The sequence below is a fragment of the Lacerta agilis genome, chromosome 14 (genome assembly GCF_009819535.1).
Source record: "Lacerta agilis isolate rLacAgi1 chromosome 14, rLacAgi1.pri, whole genome shotgun sequence".
In the NCBI taxonomy this organism is placed as follows: domain Eukaryota; kingdom Metazoa; phylum Chordata; class Lepidosauria; order Squamata; family Lacertidae; genus Lacerta; species Lacerta agilis.
The window spans coordinates 41,119,693-41,145,694 of NC_046325.1; the positions used below are offsets into that span (position 1 = coordinate 41,119,693).

Below are 26,002 nucleotides of genomic sequence, written 5' to 3' on the forward strand. Positions count from 1 at the left end.
GGCACTTGACCTCTTGGTTATTTTTGGAAGGAGCTATGCTGCCTGGCTGCTACATGGCAAAAAGCAACAGGATGCTAGACTGGTGACTGGGAGTGGCCACCGAGACCATATAACACCGGTCCTGAAACACCTATATTGGCTCCCAGTACGTTTCCAAGCACATTTCAAAGCGTTGGTGCTGACCTTTAAAGCCCTAAACGGCCTCGGCCCAGTGTACCTGAAGGAGCATCTCCACCCCCATCGTCCAGCCTGGACACTGAGGTCCAGCGCCGAGGGCCTTCTGGCAGTTCCCTCACTGCGAGAAGTGGGGTTACAGGGAACCCGACAGAGGGCCTTCTGGGTGGTGGCCCCTGCCCTGTGGAACACCCTCCCATCAGATGTCAAGGAAATAAACAAGTACCTCATTTTTAGAAGACATCTGAAGGCAGCCCTGTTTAGGGAAGTTTTTGATGTTTTATCGTGTTTTTAATATTCTATTGTGAGCCGCCCAGAGTGGCTGGGGAAACACAGCCAGATGGGCAGGGTACAATTATTATTGTTATTGTTATTGTTATTGTTATTGTTATTGTTATTGTTATTAATTTCAGCGCTGGCTGCAGGAGGGGCATTTTCTGCAACCAGAGCAGAAACACAGAGGGCTGGAAGAGGAAAGGATGGTTCACTCTATCCCTCCTCTTACCAGTTTTCTACACTGGCTGCAAAATAATAAATTGTTGTTGTTGTTGTTGTTTGACCATCAACCTCTGGATGAAAGATCATGAATTGGTGGATGTGGTGAGGAAGCGACTGGCTCATTCCTTTGTCTCTCTGATCAAGGTTTGAACAGGCCTATGTGAGCAGCCTAATTTATGGCTGGGAGGACGAATATTTCTGGACAGCTCTACAGGACATAAATGAAACGGGTTCCTTTCGTTGGCTGAGCGGGGATGAAGTCACCTACACCCACTGGAATCGCAACCAGCCCGGTAATAGATCCCCCCCCCTCTTTCTGTGTATGTGCCCAGGGTTTGTTTACATCTTTCAAGTGGCTTAGTATGTGTCCTGATATTAGAACCAGAAAGAAGTCTTCCCTGCAATCACAGTGGGTTATACATCCCCCCCTTTTTTTTTTTTAAAAAAAAGAAGATCTATTTTGCCTTCCCCCTCAGTATGAAATTTGGCTTGACTGTCTGAATTATCTGCACTTTCTTTTTCATTTTTGAACACATTTTATTAGGGTTTGTGGAGAAAAATACAAAACTTAATATCAAATATCTTTTCCTCTCTTTTTTTTGTCCAAACTAAGACTTTGATCTAACAACAACAAAAACATAAAGGGGAGGGGGAGGGAAGAAAGGAATGAAGAAAGAAAAAGAGAAATAAAGAAAAAGAAATAGAAAAGAAGTTAAAGAGAGAGAGAAACAATAATCCGTAAGTCAAGAAGAAATCTTGGTTTGTTGCGGTTTGTTTGGAGCTACACAAACCATAATCCCTGGTTCAGGTATAAGGTTAAATTAGGGATTGTGACTGGTTTCTTCCACCCATTCGTGGGGAGAAGCAAAGGGGGAGTGATTTGTTCATGTACAGTAAACCATGGTTTATAGCTTACCATGATGTTTGCAGCCATTATATAGTTTAGTGATTATTGCATGATTTTGCCAAGCCAGATGGAAACTGTTTCCTTGGGCTTAATTTTTTCCTCTGGCCTATTTCTCACCTTCCCATGAGCTTTTCAGGTTATAACAAAGGTGGCTGTGTTGCCTTGGCCACGGGGAGTGCCATGGGACTATGGGAAGTGAAGAACTGCACCAGTTTCAAGGCCAAATACATCTGCAGGCAGAACTTGGGAACTCCTGTGAACCCCGAGCTCCCTTCACCTCATCCCACCCCGAGCCTCACGGGAACTTGTCCAGCGGGATGGGTCACCAGCCCCAAGTTGAGGCATTGCTACAAGGTACGTCCAAAAGGAGAGGAGGCAGCCAGCCAGTTCATGCTCAAAACTTTTCATGCAAAGTGAATCGTATTAGCTCAAATTGGTTTTGGATTTAACATTGGTCACAGCAGTTCAGGCTTGTAATGCTCGGAAGGGGCGGCTCTCACCGACCGGGATCGGTTTGCAAAACGTCTCCCTTTTTTCCTTGGGCAGGTGTTCACCTACGACAAACTGCAGGAGAAGAAAAACTGGATCATGGCCCATTTGTTCTGCAACGATCGGAAAGCACAACTCTTGAGCCTCGGCACTTACGAGGAGGAACATTTTATAGCCAACACGCTCAACAAGATATTTGGGTGAGGACTGAGTTACAAAAGCAGGAGATGTATGTTTCTGGGCGTCACCCTGGCAAATATATCCATGTGCACTCAGGCACACATGAATGTTCCTTGGTATGTAAGCACATTTGCGAGTTTTGGTTTACGTGCCTACAGTGTGATTACGTTTTATATGGACAGATAGACAGCCGTCCTCCTCGTCCCTAGCTTTGAGAGATGATACAGTTGAAACCCACATTTAAAACTCCACCTTTTTTTAAAAAAAAAAGGAAGATGGAAGCTGAAACAAAAAGTTAAGAGGTTCTGCTTCCTCTTGAAGCTTGTGAAGAATCATAATGTTTTGTCTGGTGGTTGTGAATGGGTGGGGATAGGGAAAGAATGAGAGGGATCTGCTGAACTGAGAAGAAGCATGGCTGTTTCCTAAAAGGGGGAAAGTGGAAATGATGGGTTCAGGTTTTGCAAATAAAAAATAACCCCCTCATGGTTAATCAGCAGTCCTTGATATTTTTTTTTCAGGGGGAGGCAAGCTGAACAGGGCCTAGATGGTCCTCTGTGCATTTTGATTCTGAAACCTCGGCAGTTACTTAGCTTGGAGGGGGACGTTGGTGCCTCCCGGGTGTTGCTGGACTACAACTCCTATCATCTGTGACAACTGGCCATACTGCTTGGGCTGATGGGAGTTGGGAGTCCCAACAATATCAGGAGAGCCACACGCGTGCCCCAACCCTGCTATACACAGCTTGAATCAATTGAGCCAAATCACATATAGCAAAATGGAGTGGCAGGTGGGGTGGGGTGGGGGTGGGACAAACCTTGGGAGCTTTAGTCAAGCATTAAGTCTTCACACAGAACTGAACCCCCTACCTGACCCATCTTCTTTTTGGATGCCTTCCAGGGCATCAGAACCTGAAATCCATGAACAGCATTGGTTTTGGATCGGCTTGAATCGCCGGGACCCTGGACTTGAGAGGAGCTGGCGATGGAGTGATGGTCTTGGGGTGAGTGATGCGTTAGCTCAACCTATTCAAAATGCACTGGGAACAGATTTGTGTGTGCGTGTGTGTGTGTGTGTGTGTGTGTGTGTGTGTGTTTTAACAAAGTACTCCTGTTAGGAGATAAGTAAGTAAAATAGAATGCCTCTGCTGTTAATTTAAGAGGGAAAAGAGGACCGGGAGTTGTGTATTGATGGAGAAATAGGAATCTGACAAAAAGTCCCAAGAGTTATTTTTTCAGAACAGTATCTGAATTGATGCCTATTCTTTGATTCCTTAAAGTTGTCACCTCTTCTTTATTTCAGAGATTCTTTTCTGTTTGCACTGTCTTTGGGAGCCAGTGTGGTGTAGTGGTTAAAAGCGGTAGACTCATAATCTGGTGAACAGGGTTCGTGTCTCCGCTCCTCCACATGCAGTTGCTGGGTGACCTTGGGCTAGTCACACTTCTTTGAAGTCTCCCAGCCCCACTCACCTCACAGAGTGTTTGTTGTGGGGGAGGAAGGGGAAGGAGAATGTTAGCCGCTTTGAGACTCCTTTGGGTAGTGATAAAGCGGGATATCAAATCCAAACTCTTCTTCTTCTTCTTCTTGTTGATATTTTGTCGATATGGAATTCATTAGAGATGCAAATAAATAAGTAAATGCAAACTTCCAACGGGAAAAAACAACACAGAGTTATTTTGTCAGATGGCTTGCTGGCTCACTTTTTACTAATGTATTAAGACTTCTACTGTTAAGGAGCCACCATAAGAAACCCAGACCTCTCTCGATGCTTGTTTGTTGCCGAGGTAGAGGAAAATGCATTTGAGATAATGCAGAGCACAGTGTGGAGTGGGAATTCCTTCTGGTGGGGGAGAGAGGAAAGTATTCATGTTACTGCGCTCAACTAAGCAGGACATTGAGGGATTAACTTGCCCTCCTCCATCTTTCTTTGGCCTTCAGTTCTCCTACCATAACTTTGACCGCAGCAATCACGACGACGAGGACATCCGGAACTGCGTGGCGCTGGACCTGGCATCCTTGCAGTGGATGCCTCTTCAGTGCGACGCTCAACTGGACTGGATCTGCAAACTGCCCAAAGGTGACTGGGATGGCGATGGGTTTGCGGGGAAGGGAAGAGTTAGCCACAGTAAAGAACTTTGCAGTCGCCTCTTTCATGTCTGCAAATCTTCAAACGTGAGATTTTGAAGGAGGATTCTTGAGGTAATGTTCAGCCAACTCAGTAATGTCCATTAAGCGGAGGAGAAGCTGCAGAGTTACCGTATTTTTTGCTCCATAAGACGCACTTTTTTCCTCCTGAACAGTAAGGGGGAATGTCTGTGTGTCTTATGGAGCGAATGGTGGTCCCTGGAGCTGAATTGCCCAGGGGCCAAAAGAGGATCATGCTTTTTATTTTACAAAGAGAAAAGGGAGTGTTGAAAGGACCCCGTTCAGCAAGAGATCGGGAGAGAGATAAGAGTCCCGGCTCCCTTTCAGCCCCGCCCTCCTTTGTTGAATGTGCTGCAGAGGGAGGTTGTTTGTTTTCCCAGGACATGTGACTGGCTGATTAGATTATCTGTCTGGATAATCTAATCAGCCTTTCCTTAAGATTTTTCAGAAATGTGAGTTAAACCTCATAAAAATGGGGCTTTTCCTCTTTGCTTTTCCCCCTTTGCAAAAAAAGCTGCAAAACCTTTAGCTGATCCTCAAAAACAAACATACCAGGGCTTTCCCCTTTGCAAAAAAAGCTGCAAAACTTTTAGCTGATCCTAAAAAAAGCCTTTTGCCTTTGCAAAAACAGCTGCAAAACTTTTAGTTGATCCTCAAAAAAGCCAGGGCTTTTCCCTTTGCAAAAAAAAGCTGCAAAACTTTTAGCTGATCCTCAAAAAACAAACAAACACAAAAAGGGCTTTTAGAGGAGGAAAACCAGAAAAATATTTTTTTTTCCTTGTTTCCTCCTCTAAAAATGAGGTGCGCCCTATGGTCCGGTGCGTTCTATGGAGCGAAAAATACGGTAAGTACCTTGCCTGGGCTTCAGGAGGGTTTTGCTTAATATCTTCACGGGTCACCACAGTGTGCTATGAGTTAATTTTAATACCATTTGGCCTGCCAGGTTGATGATCCTTTTGTGGCTGACCTCTTTGCAGGTTTTTTATTGGGGTTTAGTGCCTGCTTTCATTTTTACTGCTGTTTATTTTTTGCTGCCGTTGACTGCATGACTAATGTTTCGGTCTATGTTACTGTTTTGAAAAAACAACAATGCTATAAGCCGCCCAGAGCATGGCAGATTTCTACGTGAGTGTGAGGTGTATAAAGATCGTTGTATTAAGTGCATCTGTTTCTTGTCAGTTCCTCAAATAGGATTACCTTCCCAAGATAACTTGGTGTCCCTACTTAATGGGTATGTTAATATTTTTAGAATAACAAAAGTTTCTCAGCACCACTAGTTCATACTAAGATTACTGATCCTCCCAGGGACATTCTGTGTTCCTTCTGGCTTCTCTGTTTGACTTCCACCCCCTCCCCACAATCTAACAACCTTTCTGATTTTTTTTAAAATTAATGTTTAATTGTTTCTTTGATACATGGTTGAATGTGTATAAAGACAAGTAGCCACATTCCAATAAACAAAGGATATGGGTTTTCTCCTCCTTCATAACCAGCAGGGGTTGCAGTACAGAAAGGATAGGGGGAATATCTTACTTGCCTGAAGTAGCCTTCCTTCCTGAATCATGAATTCTGGGCCAGGGCCAGTTCATCTCACTTGCTGATCATGTGGTTTTGTTTAATAGGCACTGATGTGAAAGAGCCAGAGACAACCGTTCAAGGTGAGTGAATATCACCCCCCCTCACCCTCATCCCATGTGGCAAAGCTTCTTTGTGCAGAGATCACTCTGTCTCCGTCCTCGCCCCATACTCCTTGACATGTGGACGCAACAAGTGTGTGTGTTTTATGGATGAATGCAAGCTAGAGGAAACACAGTGAAAACTTCCCGCCTCTGTTGTACTGCACTGTGGGCATCGTGCAGTGTTTCTCAAACTTGGGTCCCCAGGTGGACTACAACTCTCATCATCCCTAGCTAGCAGGACCCGTGGTCAGGGATGATGGGAGTTGTAGTCCAACACCTGGGGACCCAAAAGTTGGAGAAAGGTTGTTTAAGAGACTCAGCAGCATGGTGGTCTTGTCAAGGATTGGTGGAGTGCAGCTGCCAGTCTTATGTGGCACTGCCCCTTGCTCTCTCAGCTGAGGCGATGTGGGGTCTGCAGTTGGGAATGTGGGCTATGTCCCTGGGGAAGGGAGTTATGTTTTATCCCGAGGGCAGCCTATGTCAAAAGCAGGCAACAGAAATATCAGGTAACTGAATAGAGCCAGTGTGGTGTAGTGGTTAAGAGCGGTAGACTCGTAATCTGGGGAACCGGGTTCGCGTCTCCGCTCCTCCACATGCAGCTGCTGGGTGACCTTGAGCTAGTCACACTTCTCTGAAGTCTCTCAGCCCCACTCACCTCACAGAGTGTTTGTTGTGGGGGAGGAAGGGAAAGGAGAATGTTAGCCGCTTTGAGACTCCTTCGGGTAGTGAAAAGCAGGATATCAAATCCAAACTCTTCTTCTTCTAGATAGAGTTGGATCTCTCTCAGCTATAGGCCTGCAGAGGTCAAGTATGAGCTGAAGAAGCCTACACTCATGTGCCTAGCTTCATCCAGGTCTAGAAATATAATAGCTATGCTGGAGGCAGTATGGAAAACAGGGCGACTGAACCATCTTGACTTCTGGTTATTTATCTTACTGAAGAAAAGAATGTTTTTGATGCAGGAAAAAGGCAACAGGGCTGTGTGTGTGTATTTGTGCTTGCATAATGTGACGGAGGTTTACGAAACCATGAGTGATGTGGAGAAACTGAGATCCCATGAGATCTGGCTAGCGCTAACTTTGGCTTTGTTTCAGTGCCAGGTTAAGACCTGGTTATTCTCTCAGGGTATATATGAATTGTTAATTCTGCAGCCTAACATGATGGTATTTGCAGCTCTGCATTTTAAGTCAGACGCAGTTATTTATACTTTTGCCTGCTCCTGCTATATTCGTGTAAACGTTTTGAATGACTTGTGTGCCCTGCTCAGAGATCAATGTGATGCAGAGCAGGCTGTAAATATTTTCAGAAACAAATAGTGGCACCTATTCATGAAACTGATAATAATAATAATAATAATAATAATAATAATAATAATAATAATAATAATAATAATAATTTTATTTATACCCCACCCATCTGGCTGGGTTTTCCCAGCCACTCTAGGTCGCTTCCAACAAAATACTAAAAGACAATGAAACATCAAACATGAAAAACTTCCCCAAACAGGTTTAAGAAAAACAAGCAGTGCTTGTTTACATAACACATCATTAACCTATGAAATTCATGACCCCAGAATGTTGAGATGGCATTTAGCATTACAGTGGTACCTTGGTTCTCAAACTTAACCCATTCCGGAAGTCCGTTCCTAAACCAAAGCATTCTAAAACCAAGGCGCGCTTTCCCATAGAAAGTAATGCAAAACAGATTAATTCGTTTCAATTTTTTAAAAACAACCCCTAAAACAGCAATTTAACATAAGGTTACCAGATTTTTTTTTCAATGAATCCAGGGACACAATAAATAGATAGATGTTGTTGTTCAGTCGTGTCCGACTCTTCGTGACCCCATGGACCAGAGCACGCCAGGCACGCCTATCCTTCACTGCCTCTCGCAGTTTGGCCAAACCCATGTTAGTAGCTTCGAGAACACTGTCCAACCATCTCATCCTCTGTCGTCCCCTTCTCCTTGTGCCCTCCATCTTTCCCAACATCAGGGTCTTTTCTAGGGAGTCTTCTCTTCTCATGAGGTGGCCAAAGTACTGGAGCCTCAACTTCAGGATCTGTCCTTCTAGTGAGCACTCAGGGCTGATTTCTTTGAGAATGGATAGGTTTGATCTTCTTGCAGTCCATGGGACTCTCAAGAGTCTCCTCCAGCACCATAATTCAAAAGCATCAATTCTTCGGCGATCAGCCTTCTTTATGGTCCAGCTCTCACTTCCGTACATTACTACTGGATAGATAGATAGATAGATAAATAGATAAATAGATAAATAGATAGATAAATAGATAGATAAATAGATAGATAAATAGATAGATAAATAGATAGATAGATAGATAGATAGAACACGTTCGGGACGTTGATGCTGCAGCGATGGCGGTGGCAGAGGGGTGGCTAGCGCCTTGACCTCTACCACCACGTTACCCCTTCTGCCGAGGCTTCTATCTCCTTTCTCCATGAGCCTGGGCAGCCCCTGAATTGTTGGTTCTTCGGTGGTGGCAGTGGTGGGAGAGCGGTGTGCGGTGGGTCAGGCATGGAAGGCAGAGAAGGAGGGCCGAGAGCGGCGGCGAGGCTCGGGCAGCGCAATGCCTCCCTTCCCATCGGAGCAGCCCCAATCCCATTCGTACTTGCGTGCAAGCAGGAGGGGTGGGGAACCCTCAGCAGGGTAGGGAGGTTTCCCGTTGCCTAACTGAGAGATCCCTGCCCTGCTCCTGCTTGCATGCAAGTAGGAGTTGGGAGGCTGCTCCGATAGGTAGCGTGAAACCTCCCTTCACAGCTTAGTTGCTGGGGTCAGGGAAGGTGGAGGCAGCCCGGAAGCTGCATCTTAGAGCCCCTGTGCCACCATCATATGGGGACTTCCGAGCAGCTCCTGAAGCCAGCCAGAGCCAACTGCTCCGGGCTGCTGAGACTGTGTTTCCTGGGGACATTAGATGAAATCCGGGGACATTCCAGGGATGAAATTCGTCCGGGGACTTATTCGTAAATCCGGGGACTGTCCCTGGGAAACGGGGACATCTGGTAACCCTAATTTAACATGAATTTTACTATCTAACGAGACCACTGATCCGTAAAATGAAGGCAATAATCAACGTACTGTACAATAAAATAAATAAGACAATATTGTAGATGATAAAAATTAAAAATGATTTTTTTCCCTTGCCTGCACTGTTTGACTTCTGAAATGTTCGAAAACCAAGGTGCCACTTCTGATTGGTGTAGGCGCCCCGGAAACAATAGCCGACAGCTGCATTGGATGTTCAGCTTCTGAGAAACGTTCAAAAACCGAAACACTTATTTCTGGGTTTTCGGTGTTTGGGAACAAAGGCGTTTTGAGTTCCAAGGCGTTTGAGAACCAAGGTACCACTGTAAAAAGCCTTCAAAAAAAGGGATTGGATACATTCATGGAGGATCCAACTTCCATGCCAGCTGGGATTGCAGCACCCATATTTCAAGGCAGGAGTCATCTAATGTCCAGGTGCTGGGAATAAGCAACAGAGCAGGAGTGGCCGTGAGTTTTTATTGGCGCATGTGTGCTACATGGCTGGCCAGGATGGCATTAATGAATAAAGTAGGGACGTGGGTGGCGCTGTGGTCTAAACCACTGAGCCTCTTGGGCTTGCCAATCAGAAGGTTGGCGGTTCGAATCCCTGCAATGGGGTGAGCTCCCGTTGCTCCGTCCCAGCTTTTGCCAACCTAGCAGTTCGAAAGCACGCCAAAAGTGCAAGTAGATAAATAGGTACTGCTCCGGCGGGAAGGTAAACGCCGTTTCCTTGCGCTCTGGTTTCCGCCATGGTGTCCCGTTGCACCAGAAGCGGCTTAGTCCTGCTGGCCACATGACCTGGAAAGCTGTCTGTGGACAAACGCCGGCTCCCTCGACCTGAAAGTGAGATGAGCACCGCAACCCCATAGTAGCCTTTGACTGGACTTAAATGTCCAGGGGTCCTTTACCTTTTACCTTTTTACCTAATGAATAAACATGGTACTGTGTTAGAATCTACACAGTTTGGTCAACCTGTCTGCATAAGCAAACCTTGAATGTGCCTTCTGAATCTCTGTTGGAAGAGAATTAGGTTGACTAGATAGCTGCGTTGACACTTGGAAGAGTTGCAGCTCTTCTGACGGGGGCATCTAAGGGAAATACGAGGTTTTGGTGGTATTACCTGCCTAAAGCAATCTCCACCTGGAAAGCACCAAGTTCCCCCAGGGTCTCTTAACACATCCCGTTTCTCCACAGCGAGCAATGAGTGGGTGAAATACCAAGATGCCGAGTACAAGTTCTTTGACCATCATTCAACTTGGGTACAGGCTCAGAGGATCTGCACTTGGTTCCAAGCTGAGCTGGTGTCAATTCACAATGAAGCTGAGCTGGACTTCCTGGGTCAGAACTTGAAGAAGGTATGGAGCCACCTGGAACGGCGATGGGTTTGGGCAAAAAGGAAACGGTTTTTAAAATCCCTTCCGGTTGTGGCAGGGCCTTCAGGCAAGAAGGGAACGTTGATGGTTAGTGGAGACTAAATTGGGTCTTCCCAAAGATTTAAGAAAAATTTACTAGGTGAGAAATACAAGATGGCCTCCAACTTACAATAATCTTAATACATTTTCCCTAAGGAAGGTGCTTTTGGTGTATAAATATGGGTATTAGGGTGTCAGGGAATCCATTCTAGAAGGAAAAATATGTTAAAATTACTGTTAAGTGGTTGCCATCTTTCATTTTCATTTTCACTTAGCAAATTTTCCTCAGAATCCTGGTACTGTACTTGGAATCCTGCTACTTTCTTTCTACTGTTAATTTACAGAATCGAAGCCTTTCTGACCCAATTCCTTTAGATGCTTGTTATTTCCTCCCCAAATGAAAGTGAGAGCTGCATATAGAAAACAATGAAGGAATTTAAAATTTTGGCCTAGCTACAGTTAGACAGCATCAAGCTCTCAACATTTTATAGAGCGGAAGCTCACAGGGCTTTTCTTTTCTTTTCTTTTAGTTTACAAATATATGTATATTGTTCTACACTCCAGAGCAGCATAACATAATTGGCTAGATGTTAAATGCCTGCCTAAAGAATTTTTTTTCAAGATGGTAGCAAAAGCATAGTGAGCTGCCGCTTATGACCTTCTCCTCCCAGTTAGTGTTTCACACAGTAATAACTAATAATAATAATTTAAATAACAATAAACACAGCTTTGTTGTTGTATTCCAAGTGCTCTTCATTTCTTTATTTAATATATAAAAATATTTGTCTACGGCAATTTAATTAAAAGTTTCGAAGCTCTTTACAGTTAAATACAGTAAGAACGGAAATTAAAATTAAAATGGATAATCAGCTATTATGGATACTTAATCGTCTCCGTAAGCATAGGCGGCAAAGAAAACTTCCCAGCAAACATTTGACAGTTAACATAGAAGGTGCATGCTGAATATCTGTTGGAAGAGCACTCTGCAGGAAACAGTGAAGGCTCGGTTTTGGGTTGATAATCAGATGAGCCTCACCAACTCATGGGACAGCTACAGATGACCTCAGTGATTGAGCTGGGATATTATTATTATTATTATTATTATTATTATTATTATTATTATTATTATTATTATTATTATTATTATTTACCCCACCCATCTGGCTGGGTTTCCCCAGCCACTCTGAGCGCCTTCCAACAAAATATTAAAAATACAATAAAACATCAGACATTTAAAACTTTCCTAAACAGGGCTGCCTTCGGATGTCTTCTAAAAGTCAGCTAGTTGTTTATTTCCTTGAGGGCGTTCCACAGGGCAGGCGCCACTACCAAGAAGGCCCTTTGCCTGGTTCCCTGTAGCTTCACTTCTCGCAGGAAGGGAACCGCCAGAAAGCCCTTGGAGCTGGACCTCAGTGTCTGGGCTGAACAATGGGGGTGGAGATGCTCCTTCAGGTATACAGGGCCGAGGCTGTTTAGGGCTTTAAATAATAATAATTTTAGAAGGTGTTCAGGCGGCCCCTGCAGTACCCTGGACCTACGTTTTTCAGTGCTGTGTAAATCAATGCAAGTACCTTGAAATTGTCGTGTCACTTGTTGACAGCTATGTGTTCCCATAGCTACATTGGCTCCCAGTACGTTTCTGAGCACGATTCAAAGTGTTGGTGCTGACCTTTAAAGCCCTAAATGGCCTCGGTCCTGTATACCTGAAGGAGCGTCTCCACCCCCATCGTTCAGCCCAGACACTGAGATCCAGCGCCGAGGGCCTTCTGGCGGTTCCCTCACTGCGAGAAGCAAAGCTACAGGGAACCAGGCAGAGGGCCTTCTCGGTAGTGGCGCCCGCCCTGTGGAACGCCCTCCCTTCAGAGGTCAAGGAGATAAACAACTACCTGACATTCAGAAAATACCTGAAGGCAGCCCTGTTTAGGGAAGTTTTTAATCTGTGATATTTTAAATGTATTTTAATATTTGTTGGAAGCCACCCAGAGTGGCTGGGGTACAAATAAATTATTATTATTATTATTATTATTATTATTATTATTATTATTATTGCATTCTGCACCAGCTGGAGTTTCCAGACCAGGGCCAAGGGCAGCCCCACACAATGTGCACCGTAGTGATCCAGCTTTACGGTCACCGGTACGTGGACGACAGTGGTTAGGCTATGTATTGTATCGCAGCGATTCTGTAGGGTAGGCAGTGGGTTCTAGCACTAAATGACTGCTATGCACAGGCAAAAACAAAAGGCGTTGGGGACTCCATGCTGGTATCGTTGCACAAAAAGGGCCTGGTGGGGGGCAATCCGAAGATCAAGGTGGCTCCGACAGTCTTTCCGTTCTCCCCCTTGACATTTTTGTGTATAATTCCTCCTTTGGCCAGTTTTCAAGGGGACAGGAGCAGCACTGGTGGATTGGGCTGAGCACCTATGAGAATGATGGACGATTTCGGTGAGTCTCTTTCTCTGACTATTAAGTGTCTTCTGTCCTAGAAGCATTTTTTGGGGTGTGTCTTAGATTCCTGCTTGTGTTCAAAATGCGGAAACCTCCCCAATGTGTTGTTTGCCATCTCCTCCAGGTGGTCTGATTATTCTCTCTTGAACTTCATCTCATGGGCACCAGGAAAGCCCCGGCCTATCACCAAGGACAGGAAGTGTGTGTACATGACCGCTAGCCGAGGTGGGTAATGGGCATGCAGACATTGGCCTGCTATTCCTAATCAACTTACAGATCAGCATTCATCCCTGTGGCCCTTTGCAGTCTTTATGATCAGCTCAGACCAGCCTCCTGATAATTCCTAAAAAAATATTCCGTCCCTCCAGACACCCATCGAACCCTGAACCTCTGGCTGATGTCCCTGAAAACATACAGGGTAGGCAGTGGGAATGTGAAGATCACTGGCACCCTAACTTATTATTGTTGTTGTTGTTCAGTCGTTCAGTCGTGTCCGACTCTTCGTGACCCCATGGATCAGAGCACGCCAGGCACGCCTATCCTTCACTGCCTCCCGCAGTTTGGCCAAACTCATGTTAGTAGCTTCGAGAACACTGTCCAACCATCTCATCCTCTGTCGTCCCCTTCTCCTTGTGCCCTCCATCTTTCCCAACATCAGGGTCTTTTCTAGGGAGTCTTCTCTTCTCATGAGGTGGCCAAAGTACTGGAGCCTCAACTTCAGGATCTGTCCTTCTAGTGAGCACTCAGGGCTGATTTCTTTGAGAATGGATAGGTTTGATCTTCTTGCAGTCCATGGGACTCAAGAGTCTCCTCCAGCACCATAATTCAAAAGCATCAATTCTTCGGCGATCAGCCTTCTTTATGGTCCAGCTCTCACTTCCATACATTACTACTGGGAAAACCATAGCTTTAACTATACCAGGGGTCTGCAACCTTTAAGACCAAAAGAGCCACTTGGACCCGTTTCCGAAGGGGAAAAAAAACCTGGGAGCCGCAAAACCATTGCGACATTTAAAACAAATATAACAGTGCATTTTATTTTTAAAAATCCGATTTAAATTAAGAAAAATCCTATTTAAATAAAAAAAATCCATTTTTTTTAAAAAAAAATCATTCATTTTTATCCACCCTGGGGACCACTACCAGGTCACAGCCTGATCCAAGGTGGGTTGCAACAGCATACAAATATTTGATTTGTTTGTTTGTTTGTTTGTTTTTAAATGAGTCCTCAACTGCACACTTGTGTTAAATGTTTGTCCCATGTCTAATTGAAGACTGCTGGCTTTAACAATAATCTTAGTGTCTTTTACTCTTAATATTTCAGACCAGAGGCTATGTTCACCTCTTCCAACCTCCTCTCTTGCTAAATAAAGCACAGAATTGCACCAGAGAAGCCTGTGATGTTTGTGCTGACTTGCATACAGGTGGCTGTAGTAGTTCGTAGTGTTCAAACCTTTTTAGGGGAGTTCCCTGCCCCCTTAATGACAATGGCGATAGATTTTGCACATGAACACAGATCCAAGTTAGGACTCCTCTCTTCCACGCCAACAGGTGCTTTGTCAAGGCTCCCCTAACACACACTCAGGACAGAGGAAAAACTGCAAAACGTCCCGGCCTTGCTCCGGGGCGGAGAGAGATGCGCGCCCGCGAGAGCGCGGTCTGATGCTGCGAGCGGAACCAGGAGCAAAGGAGGCAGCGGCGGGGAAACAGGCGCCGCTTCCTCGACCATTTTTAAAAAGAGGGCTTCCCCCCTCGCCCTCACCTGCCACCCGCCGCCCCTGGCCCAGCCCGCAGCTGCCTACCTCGTCGTCGCCTCAACGCAGCAGCCAGCAGCCTTCCGAGAGGAACCGCGGCCAGCCCGCCCCCGCAGTCCCACGACCCAGCCGAGGAGTCCTGGCCTCCAGTGCCCGTGCGGGCACGTGTCTGAAGGCCCCCTTCCTGCCCCCATCCTGTCCCGCCTCCCAGGTGCCTCTGGATGCTGCGGGGTCCCACATACCCGCCGACCCCGGAGCTCCCCTGTCCGCCCCAAGGCCGCCTCCCACGCTAGGAAGACTTCCAGAGCTGGGCAGGGTTGGTCCCGCCAGGCAGGCTTGGGGGGGGCGGCCTCTCCCATGGATGCCTGCTTCGGAGGCGGAGGCGGAGTCTTCAAAGTTCCCCCTCTCGCTCGCCCAGCTCCATCTCTTCCCGAAGGAGCGTGCGCGCCTCAGGTGCGCTCCCCGCCAGAGCCCTCAGCTGAGCTGCGCCACCTCTACTGCGTCCCCACCGCCTCCGAGCCCCGCTGCCCCGCTGTTCAAGGCCAGGTGATCCTGGGTACGCCCCTGAGCAGCGCCCTCAGCCTCCGGAGGGCGGGCCGCCGGCCAGCTGGAGGGCGGTCGCTTCCGCTGGCCAGCTGGAGAAGTGGGTGGGCGTATCTGCCCCGGAGCCCCAGAGCCGCGGCAGCCGTGTAAAAGAGCCGCATGCGGCTCCGGAGCCGCAGGTTGCTGACCCCCGAACTATACGGACCTTTGTCGGCAAGGTGATGTCTTTGCTTTTTAAGATGTTGTCTAGGTTTCTCATTGCTTTTCTCCCAAGAAGCAGGCGTCTTCTAATTTCGTGACTGCTGTCACCATCTGCAGTGATCATGGAACCCAAGAAAGTGAAATCTCTCACTGCCTCCATTTCTTCCCCTTCTATTTGCCAGGAGGTGATGGGACCAGTGGCCATGATCTTAGTTTTTTTGATGTTGAGCTTCAGACCATATTTAGCGCTCTCCTCTTTCACCCTCATTAAAAGGTTCTTTAATTCCTCCTCACTTTCTGCCATCAGGGTAGTATCATCAGCATATCTGAGGTTGTTGATATTTTTTCCGGCAATCTTAATTCCGGTTTGGGATTCATCCAGTCCAGCCTTTCGCATGATGAATTCTGCATATAAGTTAAATAAGCAGGGAGACAATATACAGCCTTGTCGTACTCCTTTCCCAATTTTGAACCAATCAGTTGTTCCATATCCAGTTCTAACTGTAGCTTCTTGTCCCACATAGAGATTTCTCAGGAGACAAATGAGGTGATCCGGCACTCCCATTTCTTTAAGAACTTGCCATAGTTTGCTGTGGTCGACACAGTCAAATGCTTTTGCGTAGTCAATGAAGCAGAAGTAGATGTTTTTCTGGAACTCTCTAGCTTTCTCCATAATCCAGCGCATGTTTGCAATTTGGTCTCTGGTTCCTCTGCCCCTTCGGAATCCAGCTTGCACTTCTGGGAGTTCTCGGGCCACATACTGCTTAAGCCTGCCTTGTAGAATTTTAAGCATAACCTTGCTAGCGTGTGAAATGAGTGCAATTGTGCGGTGGTTGGAGCATTCTTTGGCACTGCCCTTCTTTGGGATTGGGATGTAGACTGATCTTCTCCAATCCTCTGGCCACTGCTGAGTTTTCCAAATTTGCTGGCATATTGAGTGTAGCACCTTAACAGCATCATCTTTTAAAATTTTAAATAGTTCAGCTGGAATATCATCACTTCCACTGGCCTTGTTGTTAGCGAGGCTTTCTAAGGCCCATTTGACTTCACTCTCCAGGATGTCTGATATTGTTTTTAAGCAGTTGCCTAGTCTTTAGAGTTATAATACAGTGACACCTTGGTTCCCGAATGGCTTGGCTCCTGAACAAATTGGCTCCCGAACGCCGCAAACCCGGAAGTGAGTGATCTGGTTTGTGATCATTTTTCGGAAGCTGAATGTCTTAGGCGGCTTCTGATTGAGTGCAGGAAGCTCCTGCAGCCAATTGGAAGCCGTGCCTTGGTTTTCGAACCGTTTCGGGCGTCAAACGGGCTCCTGGAATGGATTAAGTTTGAAAACCAAGGTGCCACTGTGCAACAATTATCGGACAGCTGGATAAAGAATGTTATGCCCCAAAGAGAAAACTGACCCAGGTTTGGGGTTTTTCTGTGTTGGAATTTTTTTTATACAAAACGTTGGGACAGGCTGTGATGGCTGCTGTTTCTTACTTTGAGAGTGCCATTGTAACCAAGCAAAATACAGAATCTGCTGTCATTCTTCTCCTTTCCCCTCTTCTGCAGAGGACTGGGGTGACCAGAAGTGTTTCACTGCTCTGCCTTACATCTGCAAGCGCACCAATATTACCACAGGCTCCTTGCCACCCCTACCGGTGCCTACTCCTGGCAGCTGTGCCCAGGGCTGGCATGCTGTTGGCAATAAGGTACTTGGAAGCGCTTTCCCTGGCCCCGGGCTCCATCATTCTTGGGGGGGGGAGTCCGGGGGGGGGGGGAGTCTGCCAGGAATGTTTGTGTGCCAGGTCCCCCTTGAACTGGACGGGTGGTGGTGTGGAATTAACTCCTGCGGGGTATGCAGAAGGGCAGAAATTTGACTGATGGACATTCCTGGTCCAGAAAACCCATTGAATTTCCCCCTTCTGTTTGTGAACATAAGAGAGTCAGTGTGGAGGGTAGTATATTGAGTGTCAAATCTAGGACTGATGAGACATGGGTTCAAATCACTGTCCGCCAGCCTAGCTTAGAGGAGTGAGATTTCAGATAGATAGCTGATTCATATTGCAAGTCTGCCTGCGTAGTTGTGTGTAGTTCCATTTCCCCTTCTCTCATATGCCTTGATATCTTTTACCTTCTTACCTCATGGTATTGTTGCGGAGAGTGGAAACCATCTTCAGCTTTTTGGGAGGACGGGATAAAATTGAAAATAAATAAAATAAATGTGAAAGTCACAGGAGGGGGAAATACCCTGCCTGAAATCTCTGCTGTTTATAAATCTCCTTTTCTGTCAACTTTATAACGCAGTGCTTTAGGATTAACAGCGAAGAGCAGGTGACCTGGCAAGAGGCGAAGCGAAGGTGTGAGATTCAGGGGGGCGTGCTGGCAACCATCTCCAATTACATTGAGCAAGGTAAGGGCCCTTTGTTCACAAGACAACTGTGGGTGTGTGGGTGTGCGTGCGTGCACACACACACATTGCCTCGCCTCGCCTCTGGGAACTGATCCACTTTTGCCTCAGGCAAGTGTCTTCCATGAGCTGAAGAAAACCCATGGAGCAGTCAGGCATTTGCGAACTTACTGTCCTGAACACTGGACTGGAATGGACCCTTGGTTTGAGGGCCTTCTCGGCAGTGGCGCCCTCCCTTCAGATGTCAAGGAGTTAAAGAACTAAACAACTTTTGGAAGACATCTGAAGGCAGCCCTTGTATCAGGAAGTTTTTAATGTTTGACGTTTTGTTACGTTTCTATATCTGCTGGAAGCCGCCCAGAGTTGCTGGAGCAACCCAGCCAGATGGGTGGGGTATAAATAAAACCATCATCGTATTACTGGAGTGATTGCAAGAAAATTAAGAACAGTCCATCATAATATATGAAGGAGTAATAGAGAACAGAGTGCCTCTGAGAAAGGACAGCTTGTATTTCCCTCACCCACTGAATAAGCATTGTCTTTCCCTCGCCCACCTCGGAGGCAGTTAGAGGGCCCTGGGACGTCTCTTTTTAGGGGAAGCACTTGATGGCAAAACTGAACTCTGGTCTCTAGTCCCTATGAAAACTAAGCTTTGCATCTTCATTTGACTTCCTCCGGTAACGTGCCCTTTCTTCCCACTTACAGCCTTTATAACCACTCTTCTTCCAAATGTGACCTCTGACCTGTGGATCGGCCTCCAGGATGCAAAGAAGGAGTTCCAATGGGTGGAAGCTGAGCCTGTCAGCTTTGTGAACTGGGGTCCTGGTGAGCCCTCCGGATGTGGGGCATCCACAGCTAATGAGAACCCGGTGAGCCAAACCCTGGGGGATCCCCTCACCCCATTTTGTAGCTAGCTCTTTGGGGAGCCTCAACTTTTCATGCGCGTTGCATAGAATTGTAGAATTGGAAAGGGACCCCGAGAATCATCTAGCAATGCGGGAATGTGCAGCTTTCCCATACGGGGATCGAACCTGCAACCTTGGCATTATCATTACCGTTCTCTAACCAGCTGAGCTATTCGCCCCATTGTTTCCTATGCCAATACCTTTTTGATCAGGGTGGTCCAACACGTGGCCCTCAAGGCTGTCTTTGGCGGCCCTCGGCAGCTTCTTAAAGCAGATTGAGTAGCCGGCTTTTTGTTGTCACTGTGAGGCGCATGTGAAAACAAACAGCAAAAGTGCTTGTCGTGTCTCAATCTTTGCGATGCCAAATGGGCCAGCCCTCCTCCTCTAACATCGCCCTGGGCCACACCAACAAGGCCGTGGTGGGGTGGGTGTCTTGTCATCTGGGCAGCCCAGGACCTCCATACAGCCCAGGCTTACACCCCAGGGAGGTCACTTAGGTGCCAACGCAGCGGTTTGATTTCACCCCCAGAAGCACACTCCATTGCCTCCCGAGACAGATGGATGCCGACAGTATCCTTTGATGGCATACTGGAAGGATTTTTGTTTTGTTTTGTTTTGACTATGGCAGACCAACACGGCTACCTAACTGTATCTTGTTGCTAGTGAGTTCTGCAGAAATATTTAGTGTCTGTCCTCAACTCAGTGCCGGTGTTCTGCGCCAGCTGCAGATTTACAGCAGTTGTCAGGGGCTTTTGCATGTAGAGGTATGTTGCAACTGCATACCCTCAAGACTGGATGGAGCCTTGCAAACTGCCCCAGCTGATGGCATGCAGTGAACAGCCTTCCCACTGTGGGCACAGGTGAGTGACTGACGCTCCTGGTTCTTGTCTCTCTCAGACCAACTGCGCTGTGGTTTGGCATGGCATCCCGCCCCAGTTCACTGGCCGCTGGGATGACAGGAATTGCCTGGAGGAGAAAAATGGCTTCATCTGCCAGAGGAGGAAAGGTAAGAATGCAGGAAAGATGCAAGCGGGGACCAGGGGTGGGGAGGGTCAGGCGGCCTGCAGCTGTGCCTGGCACAGGGAGGGTTAATGTGCCTTGGCAATTATCCAAGGTGCCACTGTTTCTTGGACCTCCCCGCAAAGAGCTGCGAGTGAGAAAGCAGCAAGAAATGGCTGGTGGTGGAAAGAGCAGGGAGGGAACACACCAAGAAGCACATTTGTGTGGTGTTCAAAAAGCTGAATTAAACCAATACTGCTACGTTAATGGCTCTGGGGCAGGGCGGGGTGGAAGTGCAAACTACGATTATTCCAGTTCTAAGGAACTCTGGTCCTCTTCCTTTCCCCCACCCCCAGATCCTGCCCTGAGCCCTTCCCCAGCAACCTTCCCCCCTGCTCCCAACTCCACCCTCTCGTACTTCAACAGCACTTACCGCATCCTGCAGAAGCCTCTCAGGTGGCAGGAAGCCATGCTCCTGTGCGAGAGCCTCAATACAAGCCTGGCGAGCATGACGGAGCCGTACACTCAGGCTTTCCTCACCCAAGCAGTGAGCAGCCTGCGAGCCCCGCTCTGGATTGGCTTGTCCAATGAGGAGGTAAGGCAGCCAGGGGGACTGGCTAAGACAGAGCGGCGAGAGCAAGGGAAGCAGGGCCGGCCCTGCTGTTTGTCAGGGCGGTGCTCCTGCTTCAGACAGGCAGGCATCAGTGTCCAAGTGGTATAGCAAGACCTTTTCAACATTGTTGGCCCTAATAGGCTTTTGGGCTCTGCTTCAGGCGGCAAAGTGTCTTGGGCCAGTACTAGTGGACAGGTGGGGGTCAGAGTTGGGAGTGGCACAGTCACTAGAGCCAGAGCTGCAGAGGTCAAATGACCTACAATACACTCTCCTGGATGGGAGCCCAAGTGTCAGGGGCTGGACTGAGGAGGAATGGTGGGGGCAGCACACACACCCTTCTCCTGAACCTTTCCAAGAACAGAAGGACAGTATAGATTTACAACATTGGTTTGCAGAAGGTCACAGTTCAGAGGCTGCAGAGGGGAGAAGATGGGAAATATTGGGAGAGGAACAGAAGGAAGAAGAAGCACCAGGGGAGAGACAGCTGACACAGTGTCTTTGGAAAGCATTCCTGACCCCCCTCTCCTAGGACCAGACGAGCATTGAGGGTAGTAGAACAAAAAAGCTCAGAGGCAGAAAGCTCAGATTAGTGGGCGCATGGGCGACGTAGAATAGGAGAGACGTAGGGGGTGGGTCTTTACTTGGAGCAACACCATTGTCTTCGGGAGACCACATTCCTTCGTCTCTCTCTGTGATTATTGAATAAATTACTTGGTAAGAACTTTTATTGTTTATCTGCTTCTTGGCTGCCACCGTGGGAGGGATAGGATTCCCCAAATCCTGACACCAAGAGTGGCAAGGTGGGACCAAGTGTAAGCCACAAGTCACTGGAAAGGGAGTGCTTTCAGAGCTGGATCCTACTCCTGAAAATGAACTACCCGTGCGGGACATGGGATGGACGCCAAACAAATCCAGACTATTTCACAAGCCTTACAAGTGCACCCTCCTGATCGCTTGGATTTTATCTCCATCCAGTCCCGGTTACAAGCTCCCCACTCAGAAATCTTATTCTCTCTGGTCCGACTTGGCAGATCTTTTATTGGTTTGTTGGGTTGCTTTTAGGGGAGGCGAAGCTACACGTGGTTCACAGAGGAGAGCCTTTCCTACACAAACTGGCGGGCTGGAGAACCGCAGCAGCTTGTGGGGTGCGCATACATGGATGTAGATGGGACCTGGAGGACCGCTGGCTGCGACACCAAGCTTCAAGGGGCCATCTGCAAAATGAGCACAGGTGCTGTATCTGGGAGAGAACTGCGCAGGGGCAAGGAGGGGGTGCTCTAGTCCAGGCACCCCCAAACTCGGCCCTCCAGATATTTTTGGACTACAACTCCCATATCCCTAGCTAACAGGACCAGCGGTCAGGGGTGATGGGAACTGTAGTCCCAAAACATCTGTAGGACAGAGTTTGGGGGGGGGGTGCCTGCTCTAGTCAGTCCTGAGCCTGAATGGAGAAAGGGCCCAGACATTTCTTCTAACCAGCTCTTCTTTTTTCAGGGGCCCTTCCCCCCCACAAGTGGAGGTACAATGGGAGCTGCCCTAAATCTGTGGAGGATTCATCCTGGATCCCCTTCCGGAATCACTGCTATGCCTTCCACATGGAAGTCGTGCTGGGCCAGAAAGAAGCTAAGAAGAGATGTCAGAAAGGTAAAGTGCTTCTAAGAAGCTCAGAGGGAACAACCTGCACCAGCTCTCATGCCCTGGAACATGGCTTCCAGCGCAAAGTCGTGCTTTCTTTCGCTCTGGCTTTTCTCTTTGTGTCTGGTTTCTTTCCTCCTTCCTTGTGCCTAAAGCACACGCCAGCATTTGGCTTGGATTTGGACTGCTGGAGGTTTTATTCAGCAGCATCTTCCTGCCTGTCTATTCCTCCGCTTGGGACTGTGGAGCAGTTCTTGTAGGTGGGTGTTCTGTACTGAGTTGAATAGGATCCAAAATGCAGCAGTCTGATTGGTCCTAGAACAATAGGATTGAGATTGCAGCAGTCTGACTGGTCCCAGAACAATAGGATTGAGACTGCAGCAGTCTGATTGGTCCCAGAACAATAGGATTGAGATTGCAGCAGGCTGATTGGTCCGCAGGAGCCACCCAATCCAGCTTCAGGTGGAAGTGAATCCGCACTCCGATTGGCATACAGGAGTATCCCGGAATTAGCCAATCACGTGGGGCCCATTGTGTAAATAGTGTATATAAAGCAAACATTTTGGGGGAACTGCATTCCTCACTACTATGAGCTGAATAAAGAGCATGAAATTCACACTTGACTCCGAGTATATTTCAGTGGGATAATAATTTTTAAAAAGCAAAGTCATTAATGCACTCATCTCTTTATATTTAGCACACACAAACAATTCCCGGACGACAACCCACGGCAACAATGGAACATCAGAGTAATAACCAAATACCAGAGCTGAAGGAATCTGGTCACCCCTACTTTGTGCCTGTTTCAGTACAGAATAGTGTGCACACGCCATTGGCGATGCGTTTCTGTAGAAATCCCAGTTGCTGCAAACATGCTCTTCTAAATCCCTGGCAACTTTCTCCCTAGAAAGTCAGAGAATTGCTAACTCTAAGAGTCTATAGACTGTCGTTTCCCCCCCCCCCCTTTTCTTTCTCCTGCAGAGCCAGTGCTCGAGGGGAGAGAAAACGAAGTGCAGTTGATTGGCAATAAGGCAATCAGCAGAGCTTTTCTTGGGGTAGGGATTATTCTGCCCGTTTAAGGGTCCTCTTTGGTTAGAAGGTTTCGCTACAGGAGCTAGGTAGGGCAAACTTGTGCGGCTTTCAGGCACATAACACGCAGGCACATGTGATTCTGTCAACCAAACTCAGTATCCTGAATATGAGTATTTTTGGCAAGTTTTTCATGGAAAGTTTGTCCGCAGTGTGTAAGAGATCGAGCAGTGAATAAGAAATAACTGCATCAAATCCTGCCTCTCGTTCTCATGACACACAAACAGCATCGTTTCTTCAACATGAGGGACGGTAATATTGGCTCAAATGAATATATGAAAACGGTTGATTAATTTGCATATCTTTTTTTATTCTGGTGACAAAATTTGAGCTTCCTTCATGTGGACGAGGGTGTCGTTCAGAAAATGCACGGTGCGAGAGTCTCTCGGCTGTACTCTTGTTTCCCAGTAAAACTTTCAGGCTTGTGTTTCTTCTCCTGTTCCATCATCTCCCACTTCCCCCACAGTTGGAGGTACGGTGCTGTCCATCCTAGACGAGATCGAGAACCTATTCGTGTGGGAGCATCTTCAGGCTTATGAGAGCCAGTCCAAAGGAGCTTGGCTGGGGATGGCCTTTAACCCCAAAGGTAAGGCTGGCAATGTCTTGATTGATTGGTGCGTAGTTAACAGCACGTTATCGTCATAGGAAATGAAGAGCAGTGAGGAGGGAGAGTTTGGGGCAGTAAATGAAAGGTGGCGTTAATACATTAACAGAGACCAAGCACAGGCAAACTCAGCCCTCCATATGTTTTGAGACTACAATTCCCATCATCCCTGACCACTGGTCCTGTTAGCTAGGGATGATGAGAGTTGTAGACCCAAAACATCTGGAGGGCCGCATTTGCGTATGCCTGACTGAGACTGAGGAGCAGGCCAGTTTATCAGTTACACCACATATGGATCTTTGTCACTTTGATTCCTATGCATAAAAGGACATTTAAAGTCTGTAATCTGCACCCAGGGGAAACAGCAGGAGGAGAGGGAAATGGAAGCAGTGATAAATGGGGAAAATATGCAATCATATTTAAAAGCATTTCTAAACATAGATAGGTGGCTTATAAAAAAAAGGTAAAGGACCCCTGACAGTTATGTCCAGTCGCAGACGGCTCTGGGGTTGCGGTGCTCATCTCGCTTTACAGGCCGAGGGAGCTGGCGTTTGTCCGCAGAGTTTTTCCAGGTCATGTGGCCAGCATGACTAAGCCGCTTCTGGCGCGACGGAACACCGAAACCAGAGCAGCGCACAGAAATGACATTTACCTTCCCGCCGGAGCGGTACCTATTTATCTACTTGCACTTTTGGGCATGCTTTTGAACTGCTAGGTTGGCGGGAGCTGGGACCAAGCAACGGGAGCTCACTCCATCGCGGGGATTCGAACTGCCGACCTTCTGATCGGCAAGCCTGTGAGGCTCAGTGGTTTAGACCACAGCGCTACCCTTTAGGTGGCTTATACCCAGGCATTTTTGCCCAGCAAGACTACACTGTAATCCTTGCAACTTGTTTCCTCTTTCGGAAAAGGAATTTTTGCTCCTTTTCTGCCGTCCAGCAGAGGTGCTTCCTCCCTCTCCCTCTCCTCCCACCCCGCCACCCCACAGCATGTTTCTCCTTCCTCTGCAGGGGGCACACTTGTCTGGCATGACAACATGGCGGTGAACTATTCTAACTGGGGGCAGGATGACACGGGACCCAGCATGCTCAGCCAGAACAGCTGCTACTGGATCCAGAGCAGCAACGGGGTGTGGCACTTGGGCTCCTGCTCCAACGTCACCATGGGAGTCATCTGCAAGACAGCCCGAGGTAAGCGGGTGGTTTTGAAGGCCTTGGAGCTAAAATGTTGGGCGAGGCTTCTAATGTTCGTGGGTCAGACTTCAGCATTGGGGAATGAGAGCAGGAGTTCGTTGGGGTTTATTAATGGGTCCTCATCACTACATTGTAAGGGCCAGTTGCAGTAAATCACACAGGATCAGCAGCCAGTGAGGTGGGTTTCGTTGGCTCAGAGAGACTGCAAGGGATTGACCTTACTTCTCTTTTGTTTAATTATAGAATCCTATATATCTCTTCATGCATTGAGACTTTTTGTAGTCCATTGTTGTGATGGTGGTTTTTGGATAATGCTGATAATTTAAAGAGAAACAGTCTTGACCAAAGACAGCCAGTGTGCTTTTTGGGAACCTGGCTCTCTTGGGGGCTGGGTGGTTTAAACAGAATATATTAGACATGGATTGTCCTCTGCAGACGGCCTTTGGTAGTCCCAAAACTTGAGATAGAATGAAATTGTTTCTTGGGTCAGCTTAGGCCGCTGTGGGAACCTGCAGAGTTCTATGGGTCCATGAAACTCTTCATCAGCTAGTGAAAAGCGACGCAGCTTTCAAGAGAGGGAGCTGGGTGACTTGTCTAATCTAATCTTTTCCATTCTGCCTAATGAAGAGTTCTATGAAGCCTGAAAGGCATGCATACTCTTAATCCTTCCTAAATTGGACCAGTAAAGGTATTACTCTTAATATGTTTGATTCATGTTACTTTATGGAGAAAAATGAAGGACAAAAAGAGCTAGAAAGTGGGGTTGCTCTACCAGTGGACAAGGGGACAAGTGTGGTTGCAATTGAAAGCGAGGATATATTATTACTTTTATATGGGTTTTTTATGGGTTGAAAGGGAAACACAGCTAATGAAAGTCAGAGGAACGCAACAGCAAAGCATGGAGGGGGTTGCTGTGGAATGGTTTGAGCAGCTCTCTTCAAGCAACATATGAAACAGGACTAGAAACAGGCAAATTAATGACACCCTCTTTCTTTATCTCTCTTTCTCTTCCTCCCGCCACTGGCTGGGTTCTCTTTCCACGGCAGCGGAAGAAAGCAGCCTCTCCAGATCAGGTACGTACCAAACTGGAAACTGGTTGCCGTGTC

General features: G+C 47.4%; 1 protein-coding gene across 1 annotated transcript in view; it reads left to right on the plus strand.

The window, feature by feature from the left end:
* Positions 1-26,002, plus strand: part of MRC2 (mannose receptor C type 2) — a 65,808-nt gene that overhangs the window by 37,392 nt on the left and 2,414 nt on the right. Inside the window, exons 11-29 of the mRNA XM_033169123.1 lie at positions 817-965; positions 1,716-1,933; positions 2,126-2,268; positions 3,146-3,248; positions 4,184-4,322; positions 6,013-6,048; positions 10,301-10,461; positions 12,895-12,962; positions 13,090-13,190; positions 17,021-17,160; positions 17,756-17,861; positions 18,564-18,727; positions 19,661-19,769; positions 20,119-20,357; positions 21,438-21,606; positions 21,870-22,019; positions 23,566-23,685; positions 24,714-24,893; positions 25,943-25,969. Coding sequence (XP_033025014.1) covers positions 817-965; positions 1,716-1,933; positions 2,126-2,268; positions 3,146-3,248; positions 4,184-4,322; positions 6,013-6,048; positions 10,301-10,461; positions 12,895-12,962; positions 13,090-13,190; positions 17,021-17,160; positions 17,756-17,861; positions 18,564-18,727; positions 19,661-19,769; positions 20,119-20,357; positions 21,438-21,606; positions 21,870-22,019; positions 23,566-23,685; positions 24,714-24,893; positions 25,943-25,969 — 2,522 coding nt within the window. The remainder of the gene's footprint in view (positions 1-816; positions 966-1,715; positions 1,934-2,125; positions 2,269-3,145; positions 3,249-4,183; positions 4,323-6,012; positions 6,049-10,300; positions 10,462-12,894; positions 12,963-13,089; positions 13,191-17,020; positions 17,161-17,755; positions 17,862-18,563; positions 18,728-19,660; positions 19,770-20,118; positions 20,358-21,437; positions 21,607-21,869; positions 22,020-23,565; positions 23,686-24,713; positions 24,894-25,942; positions 25,970-26,002) is intronic.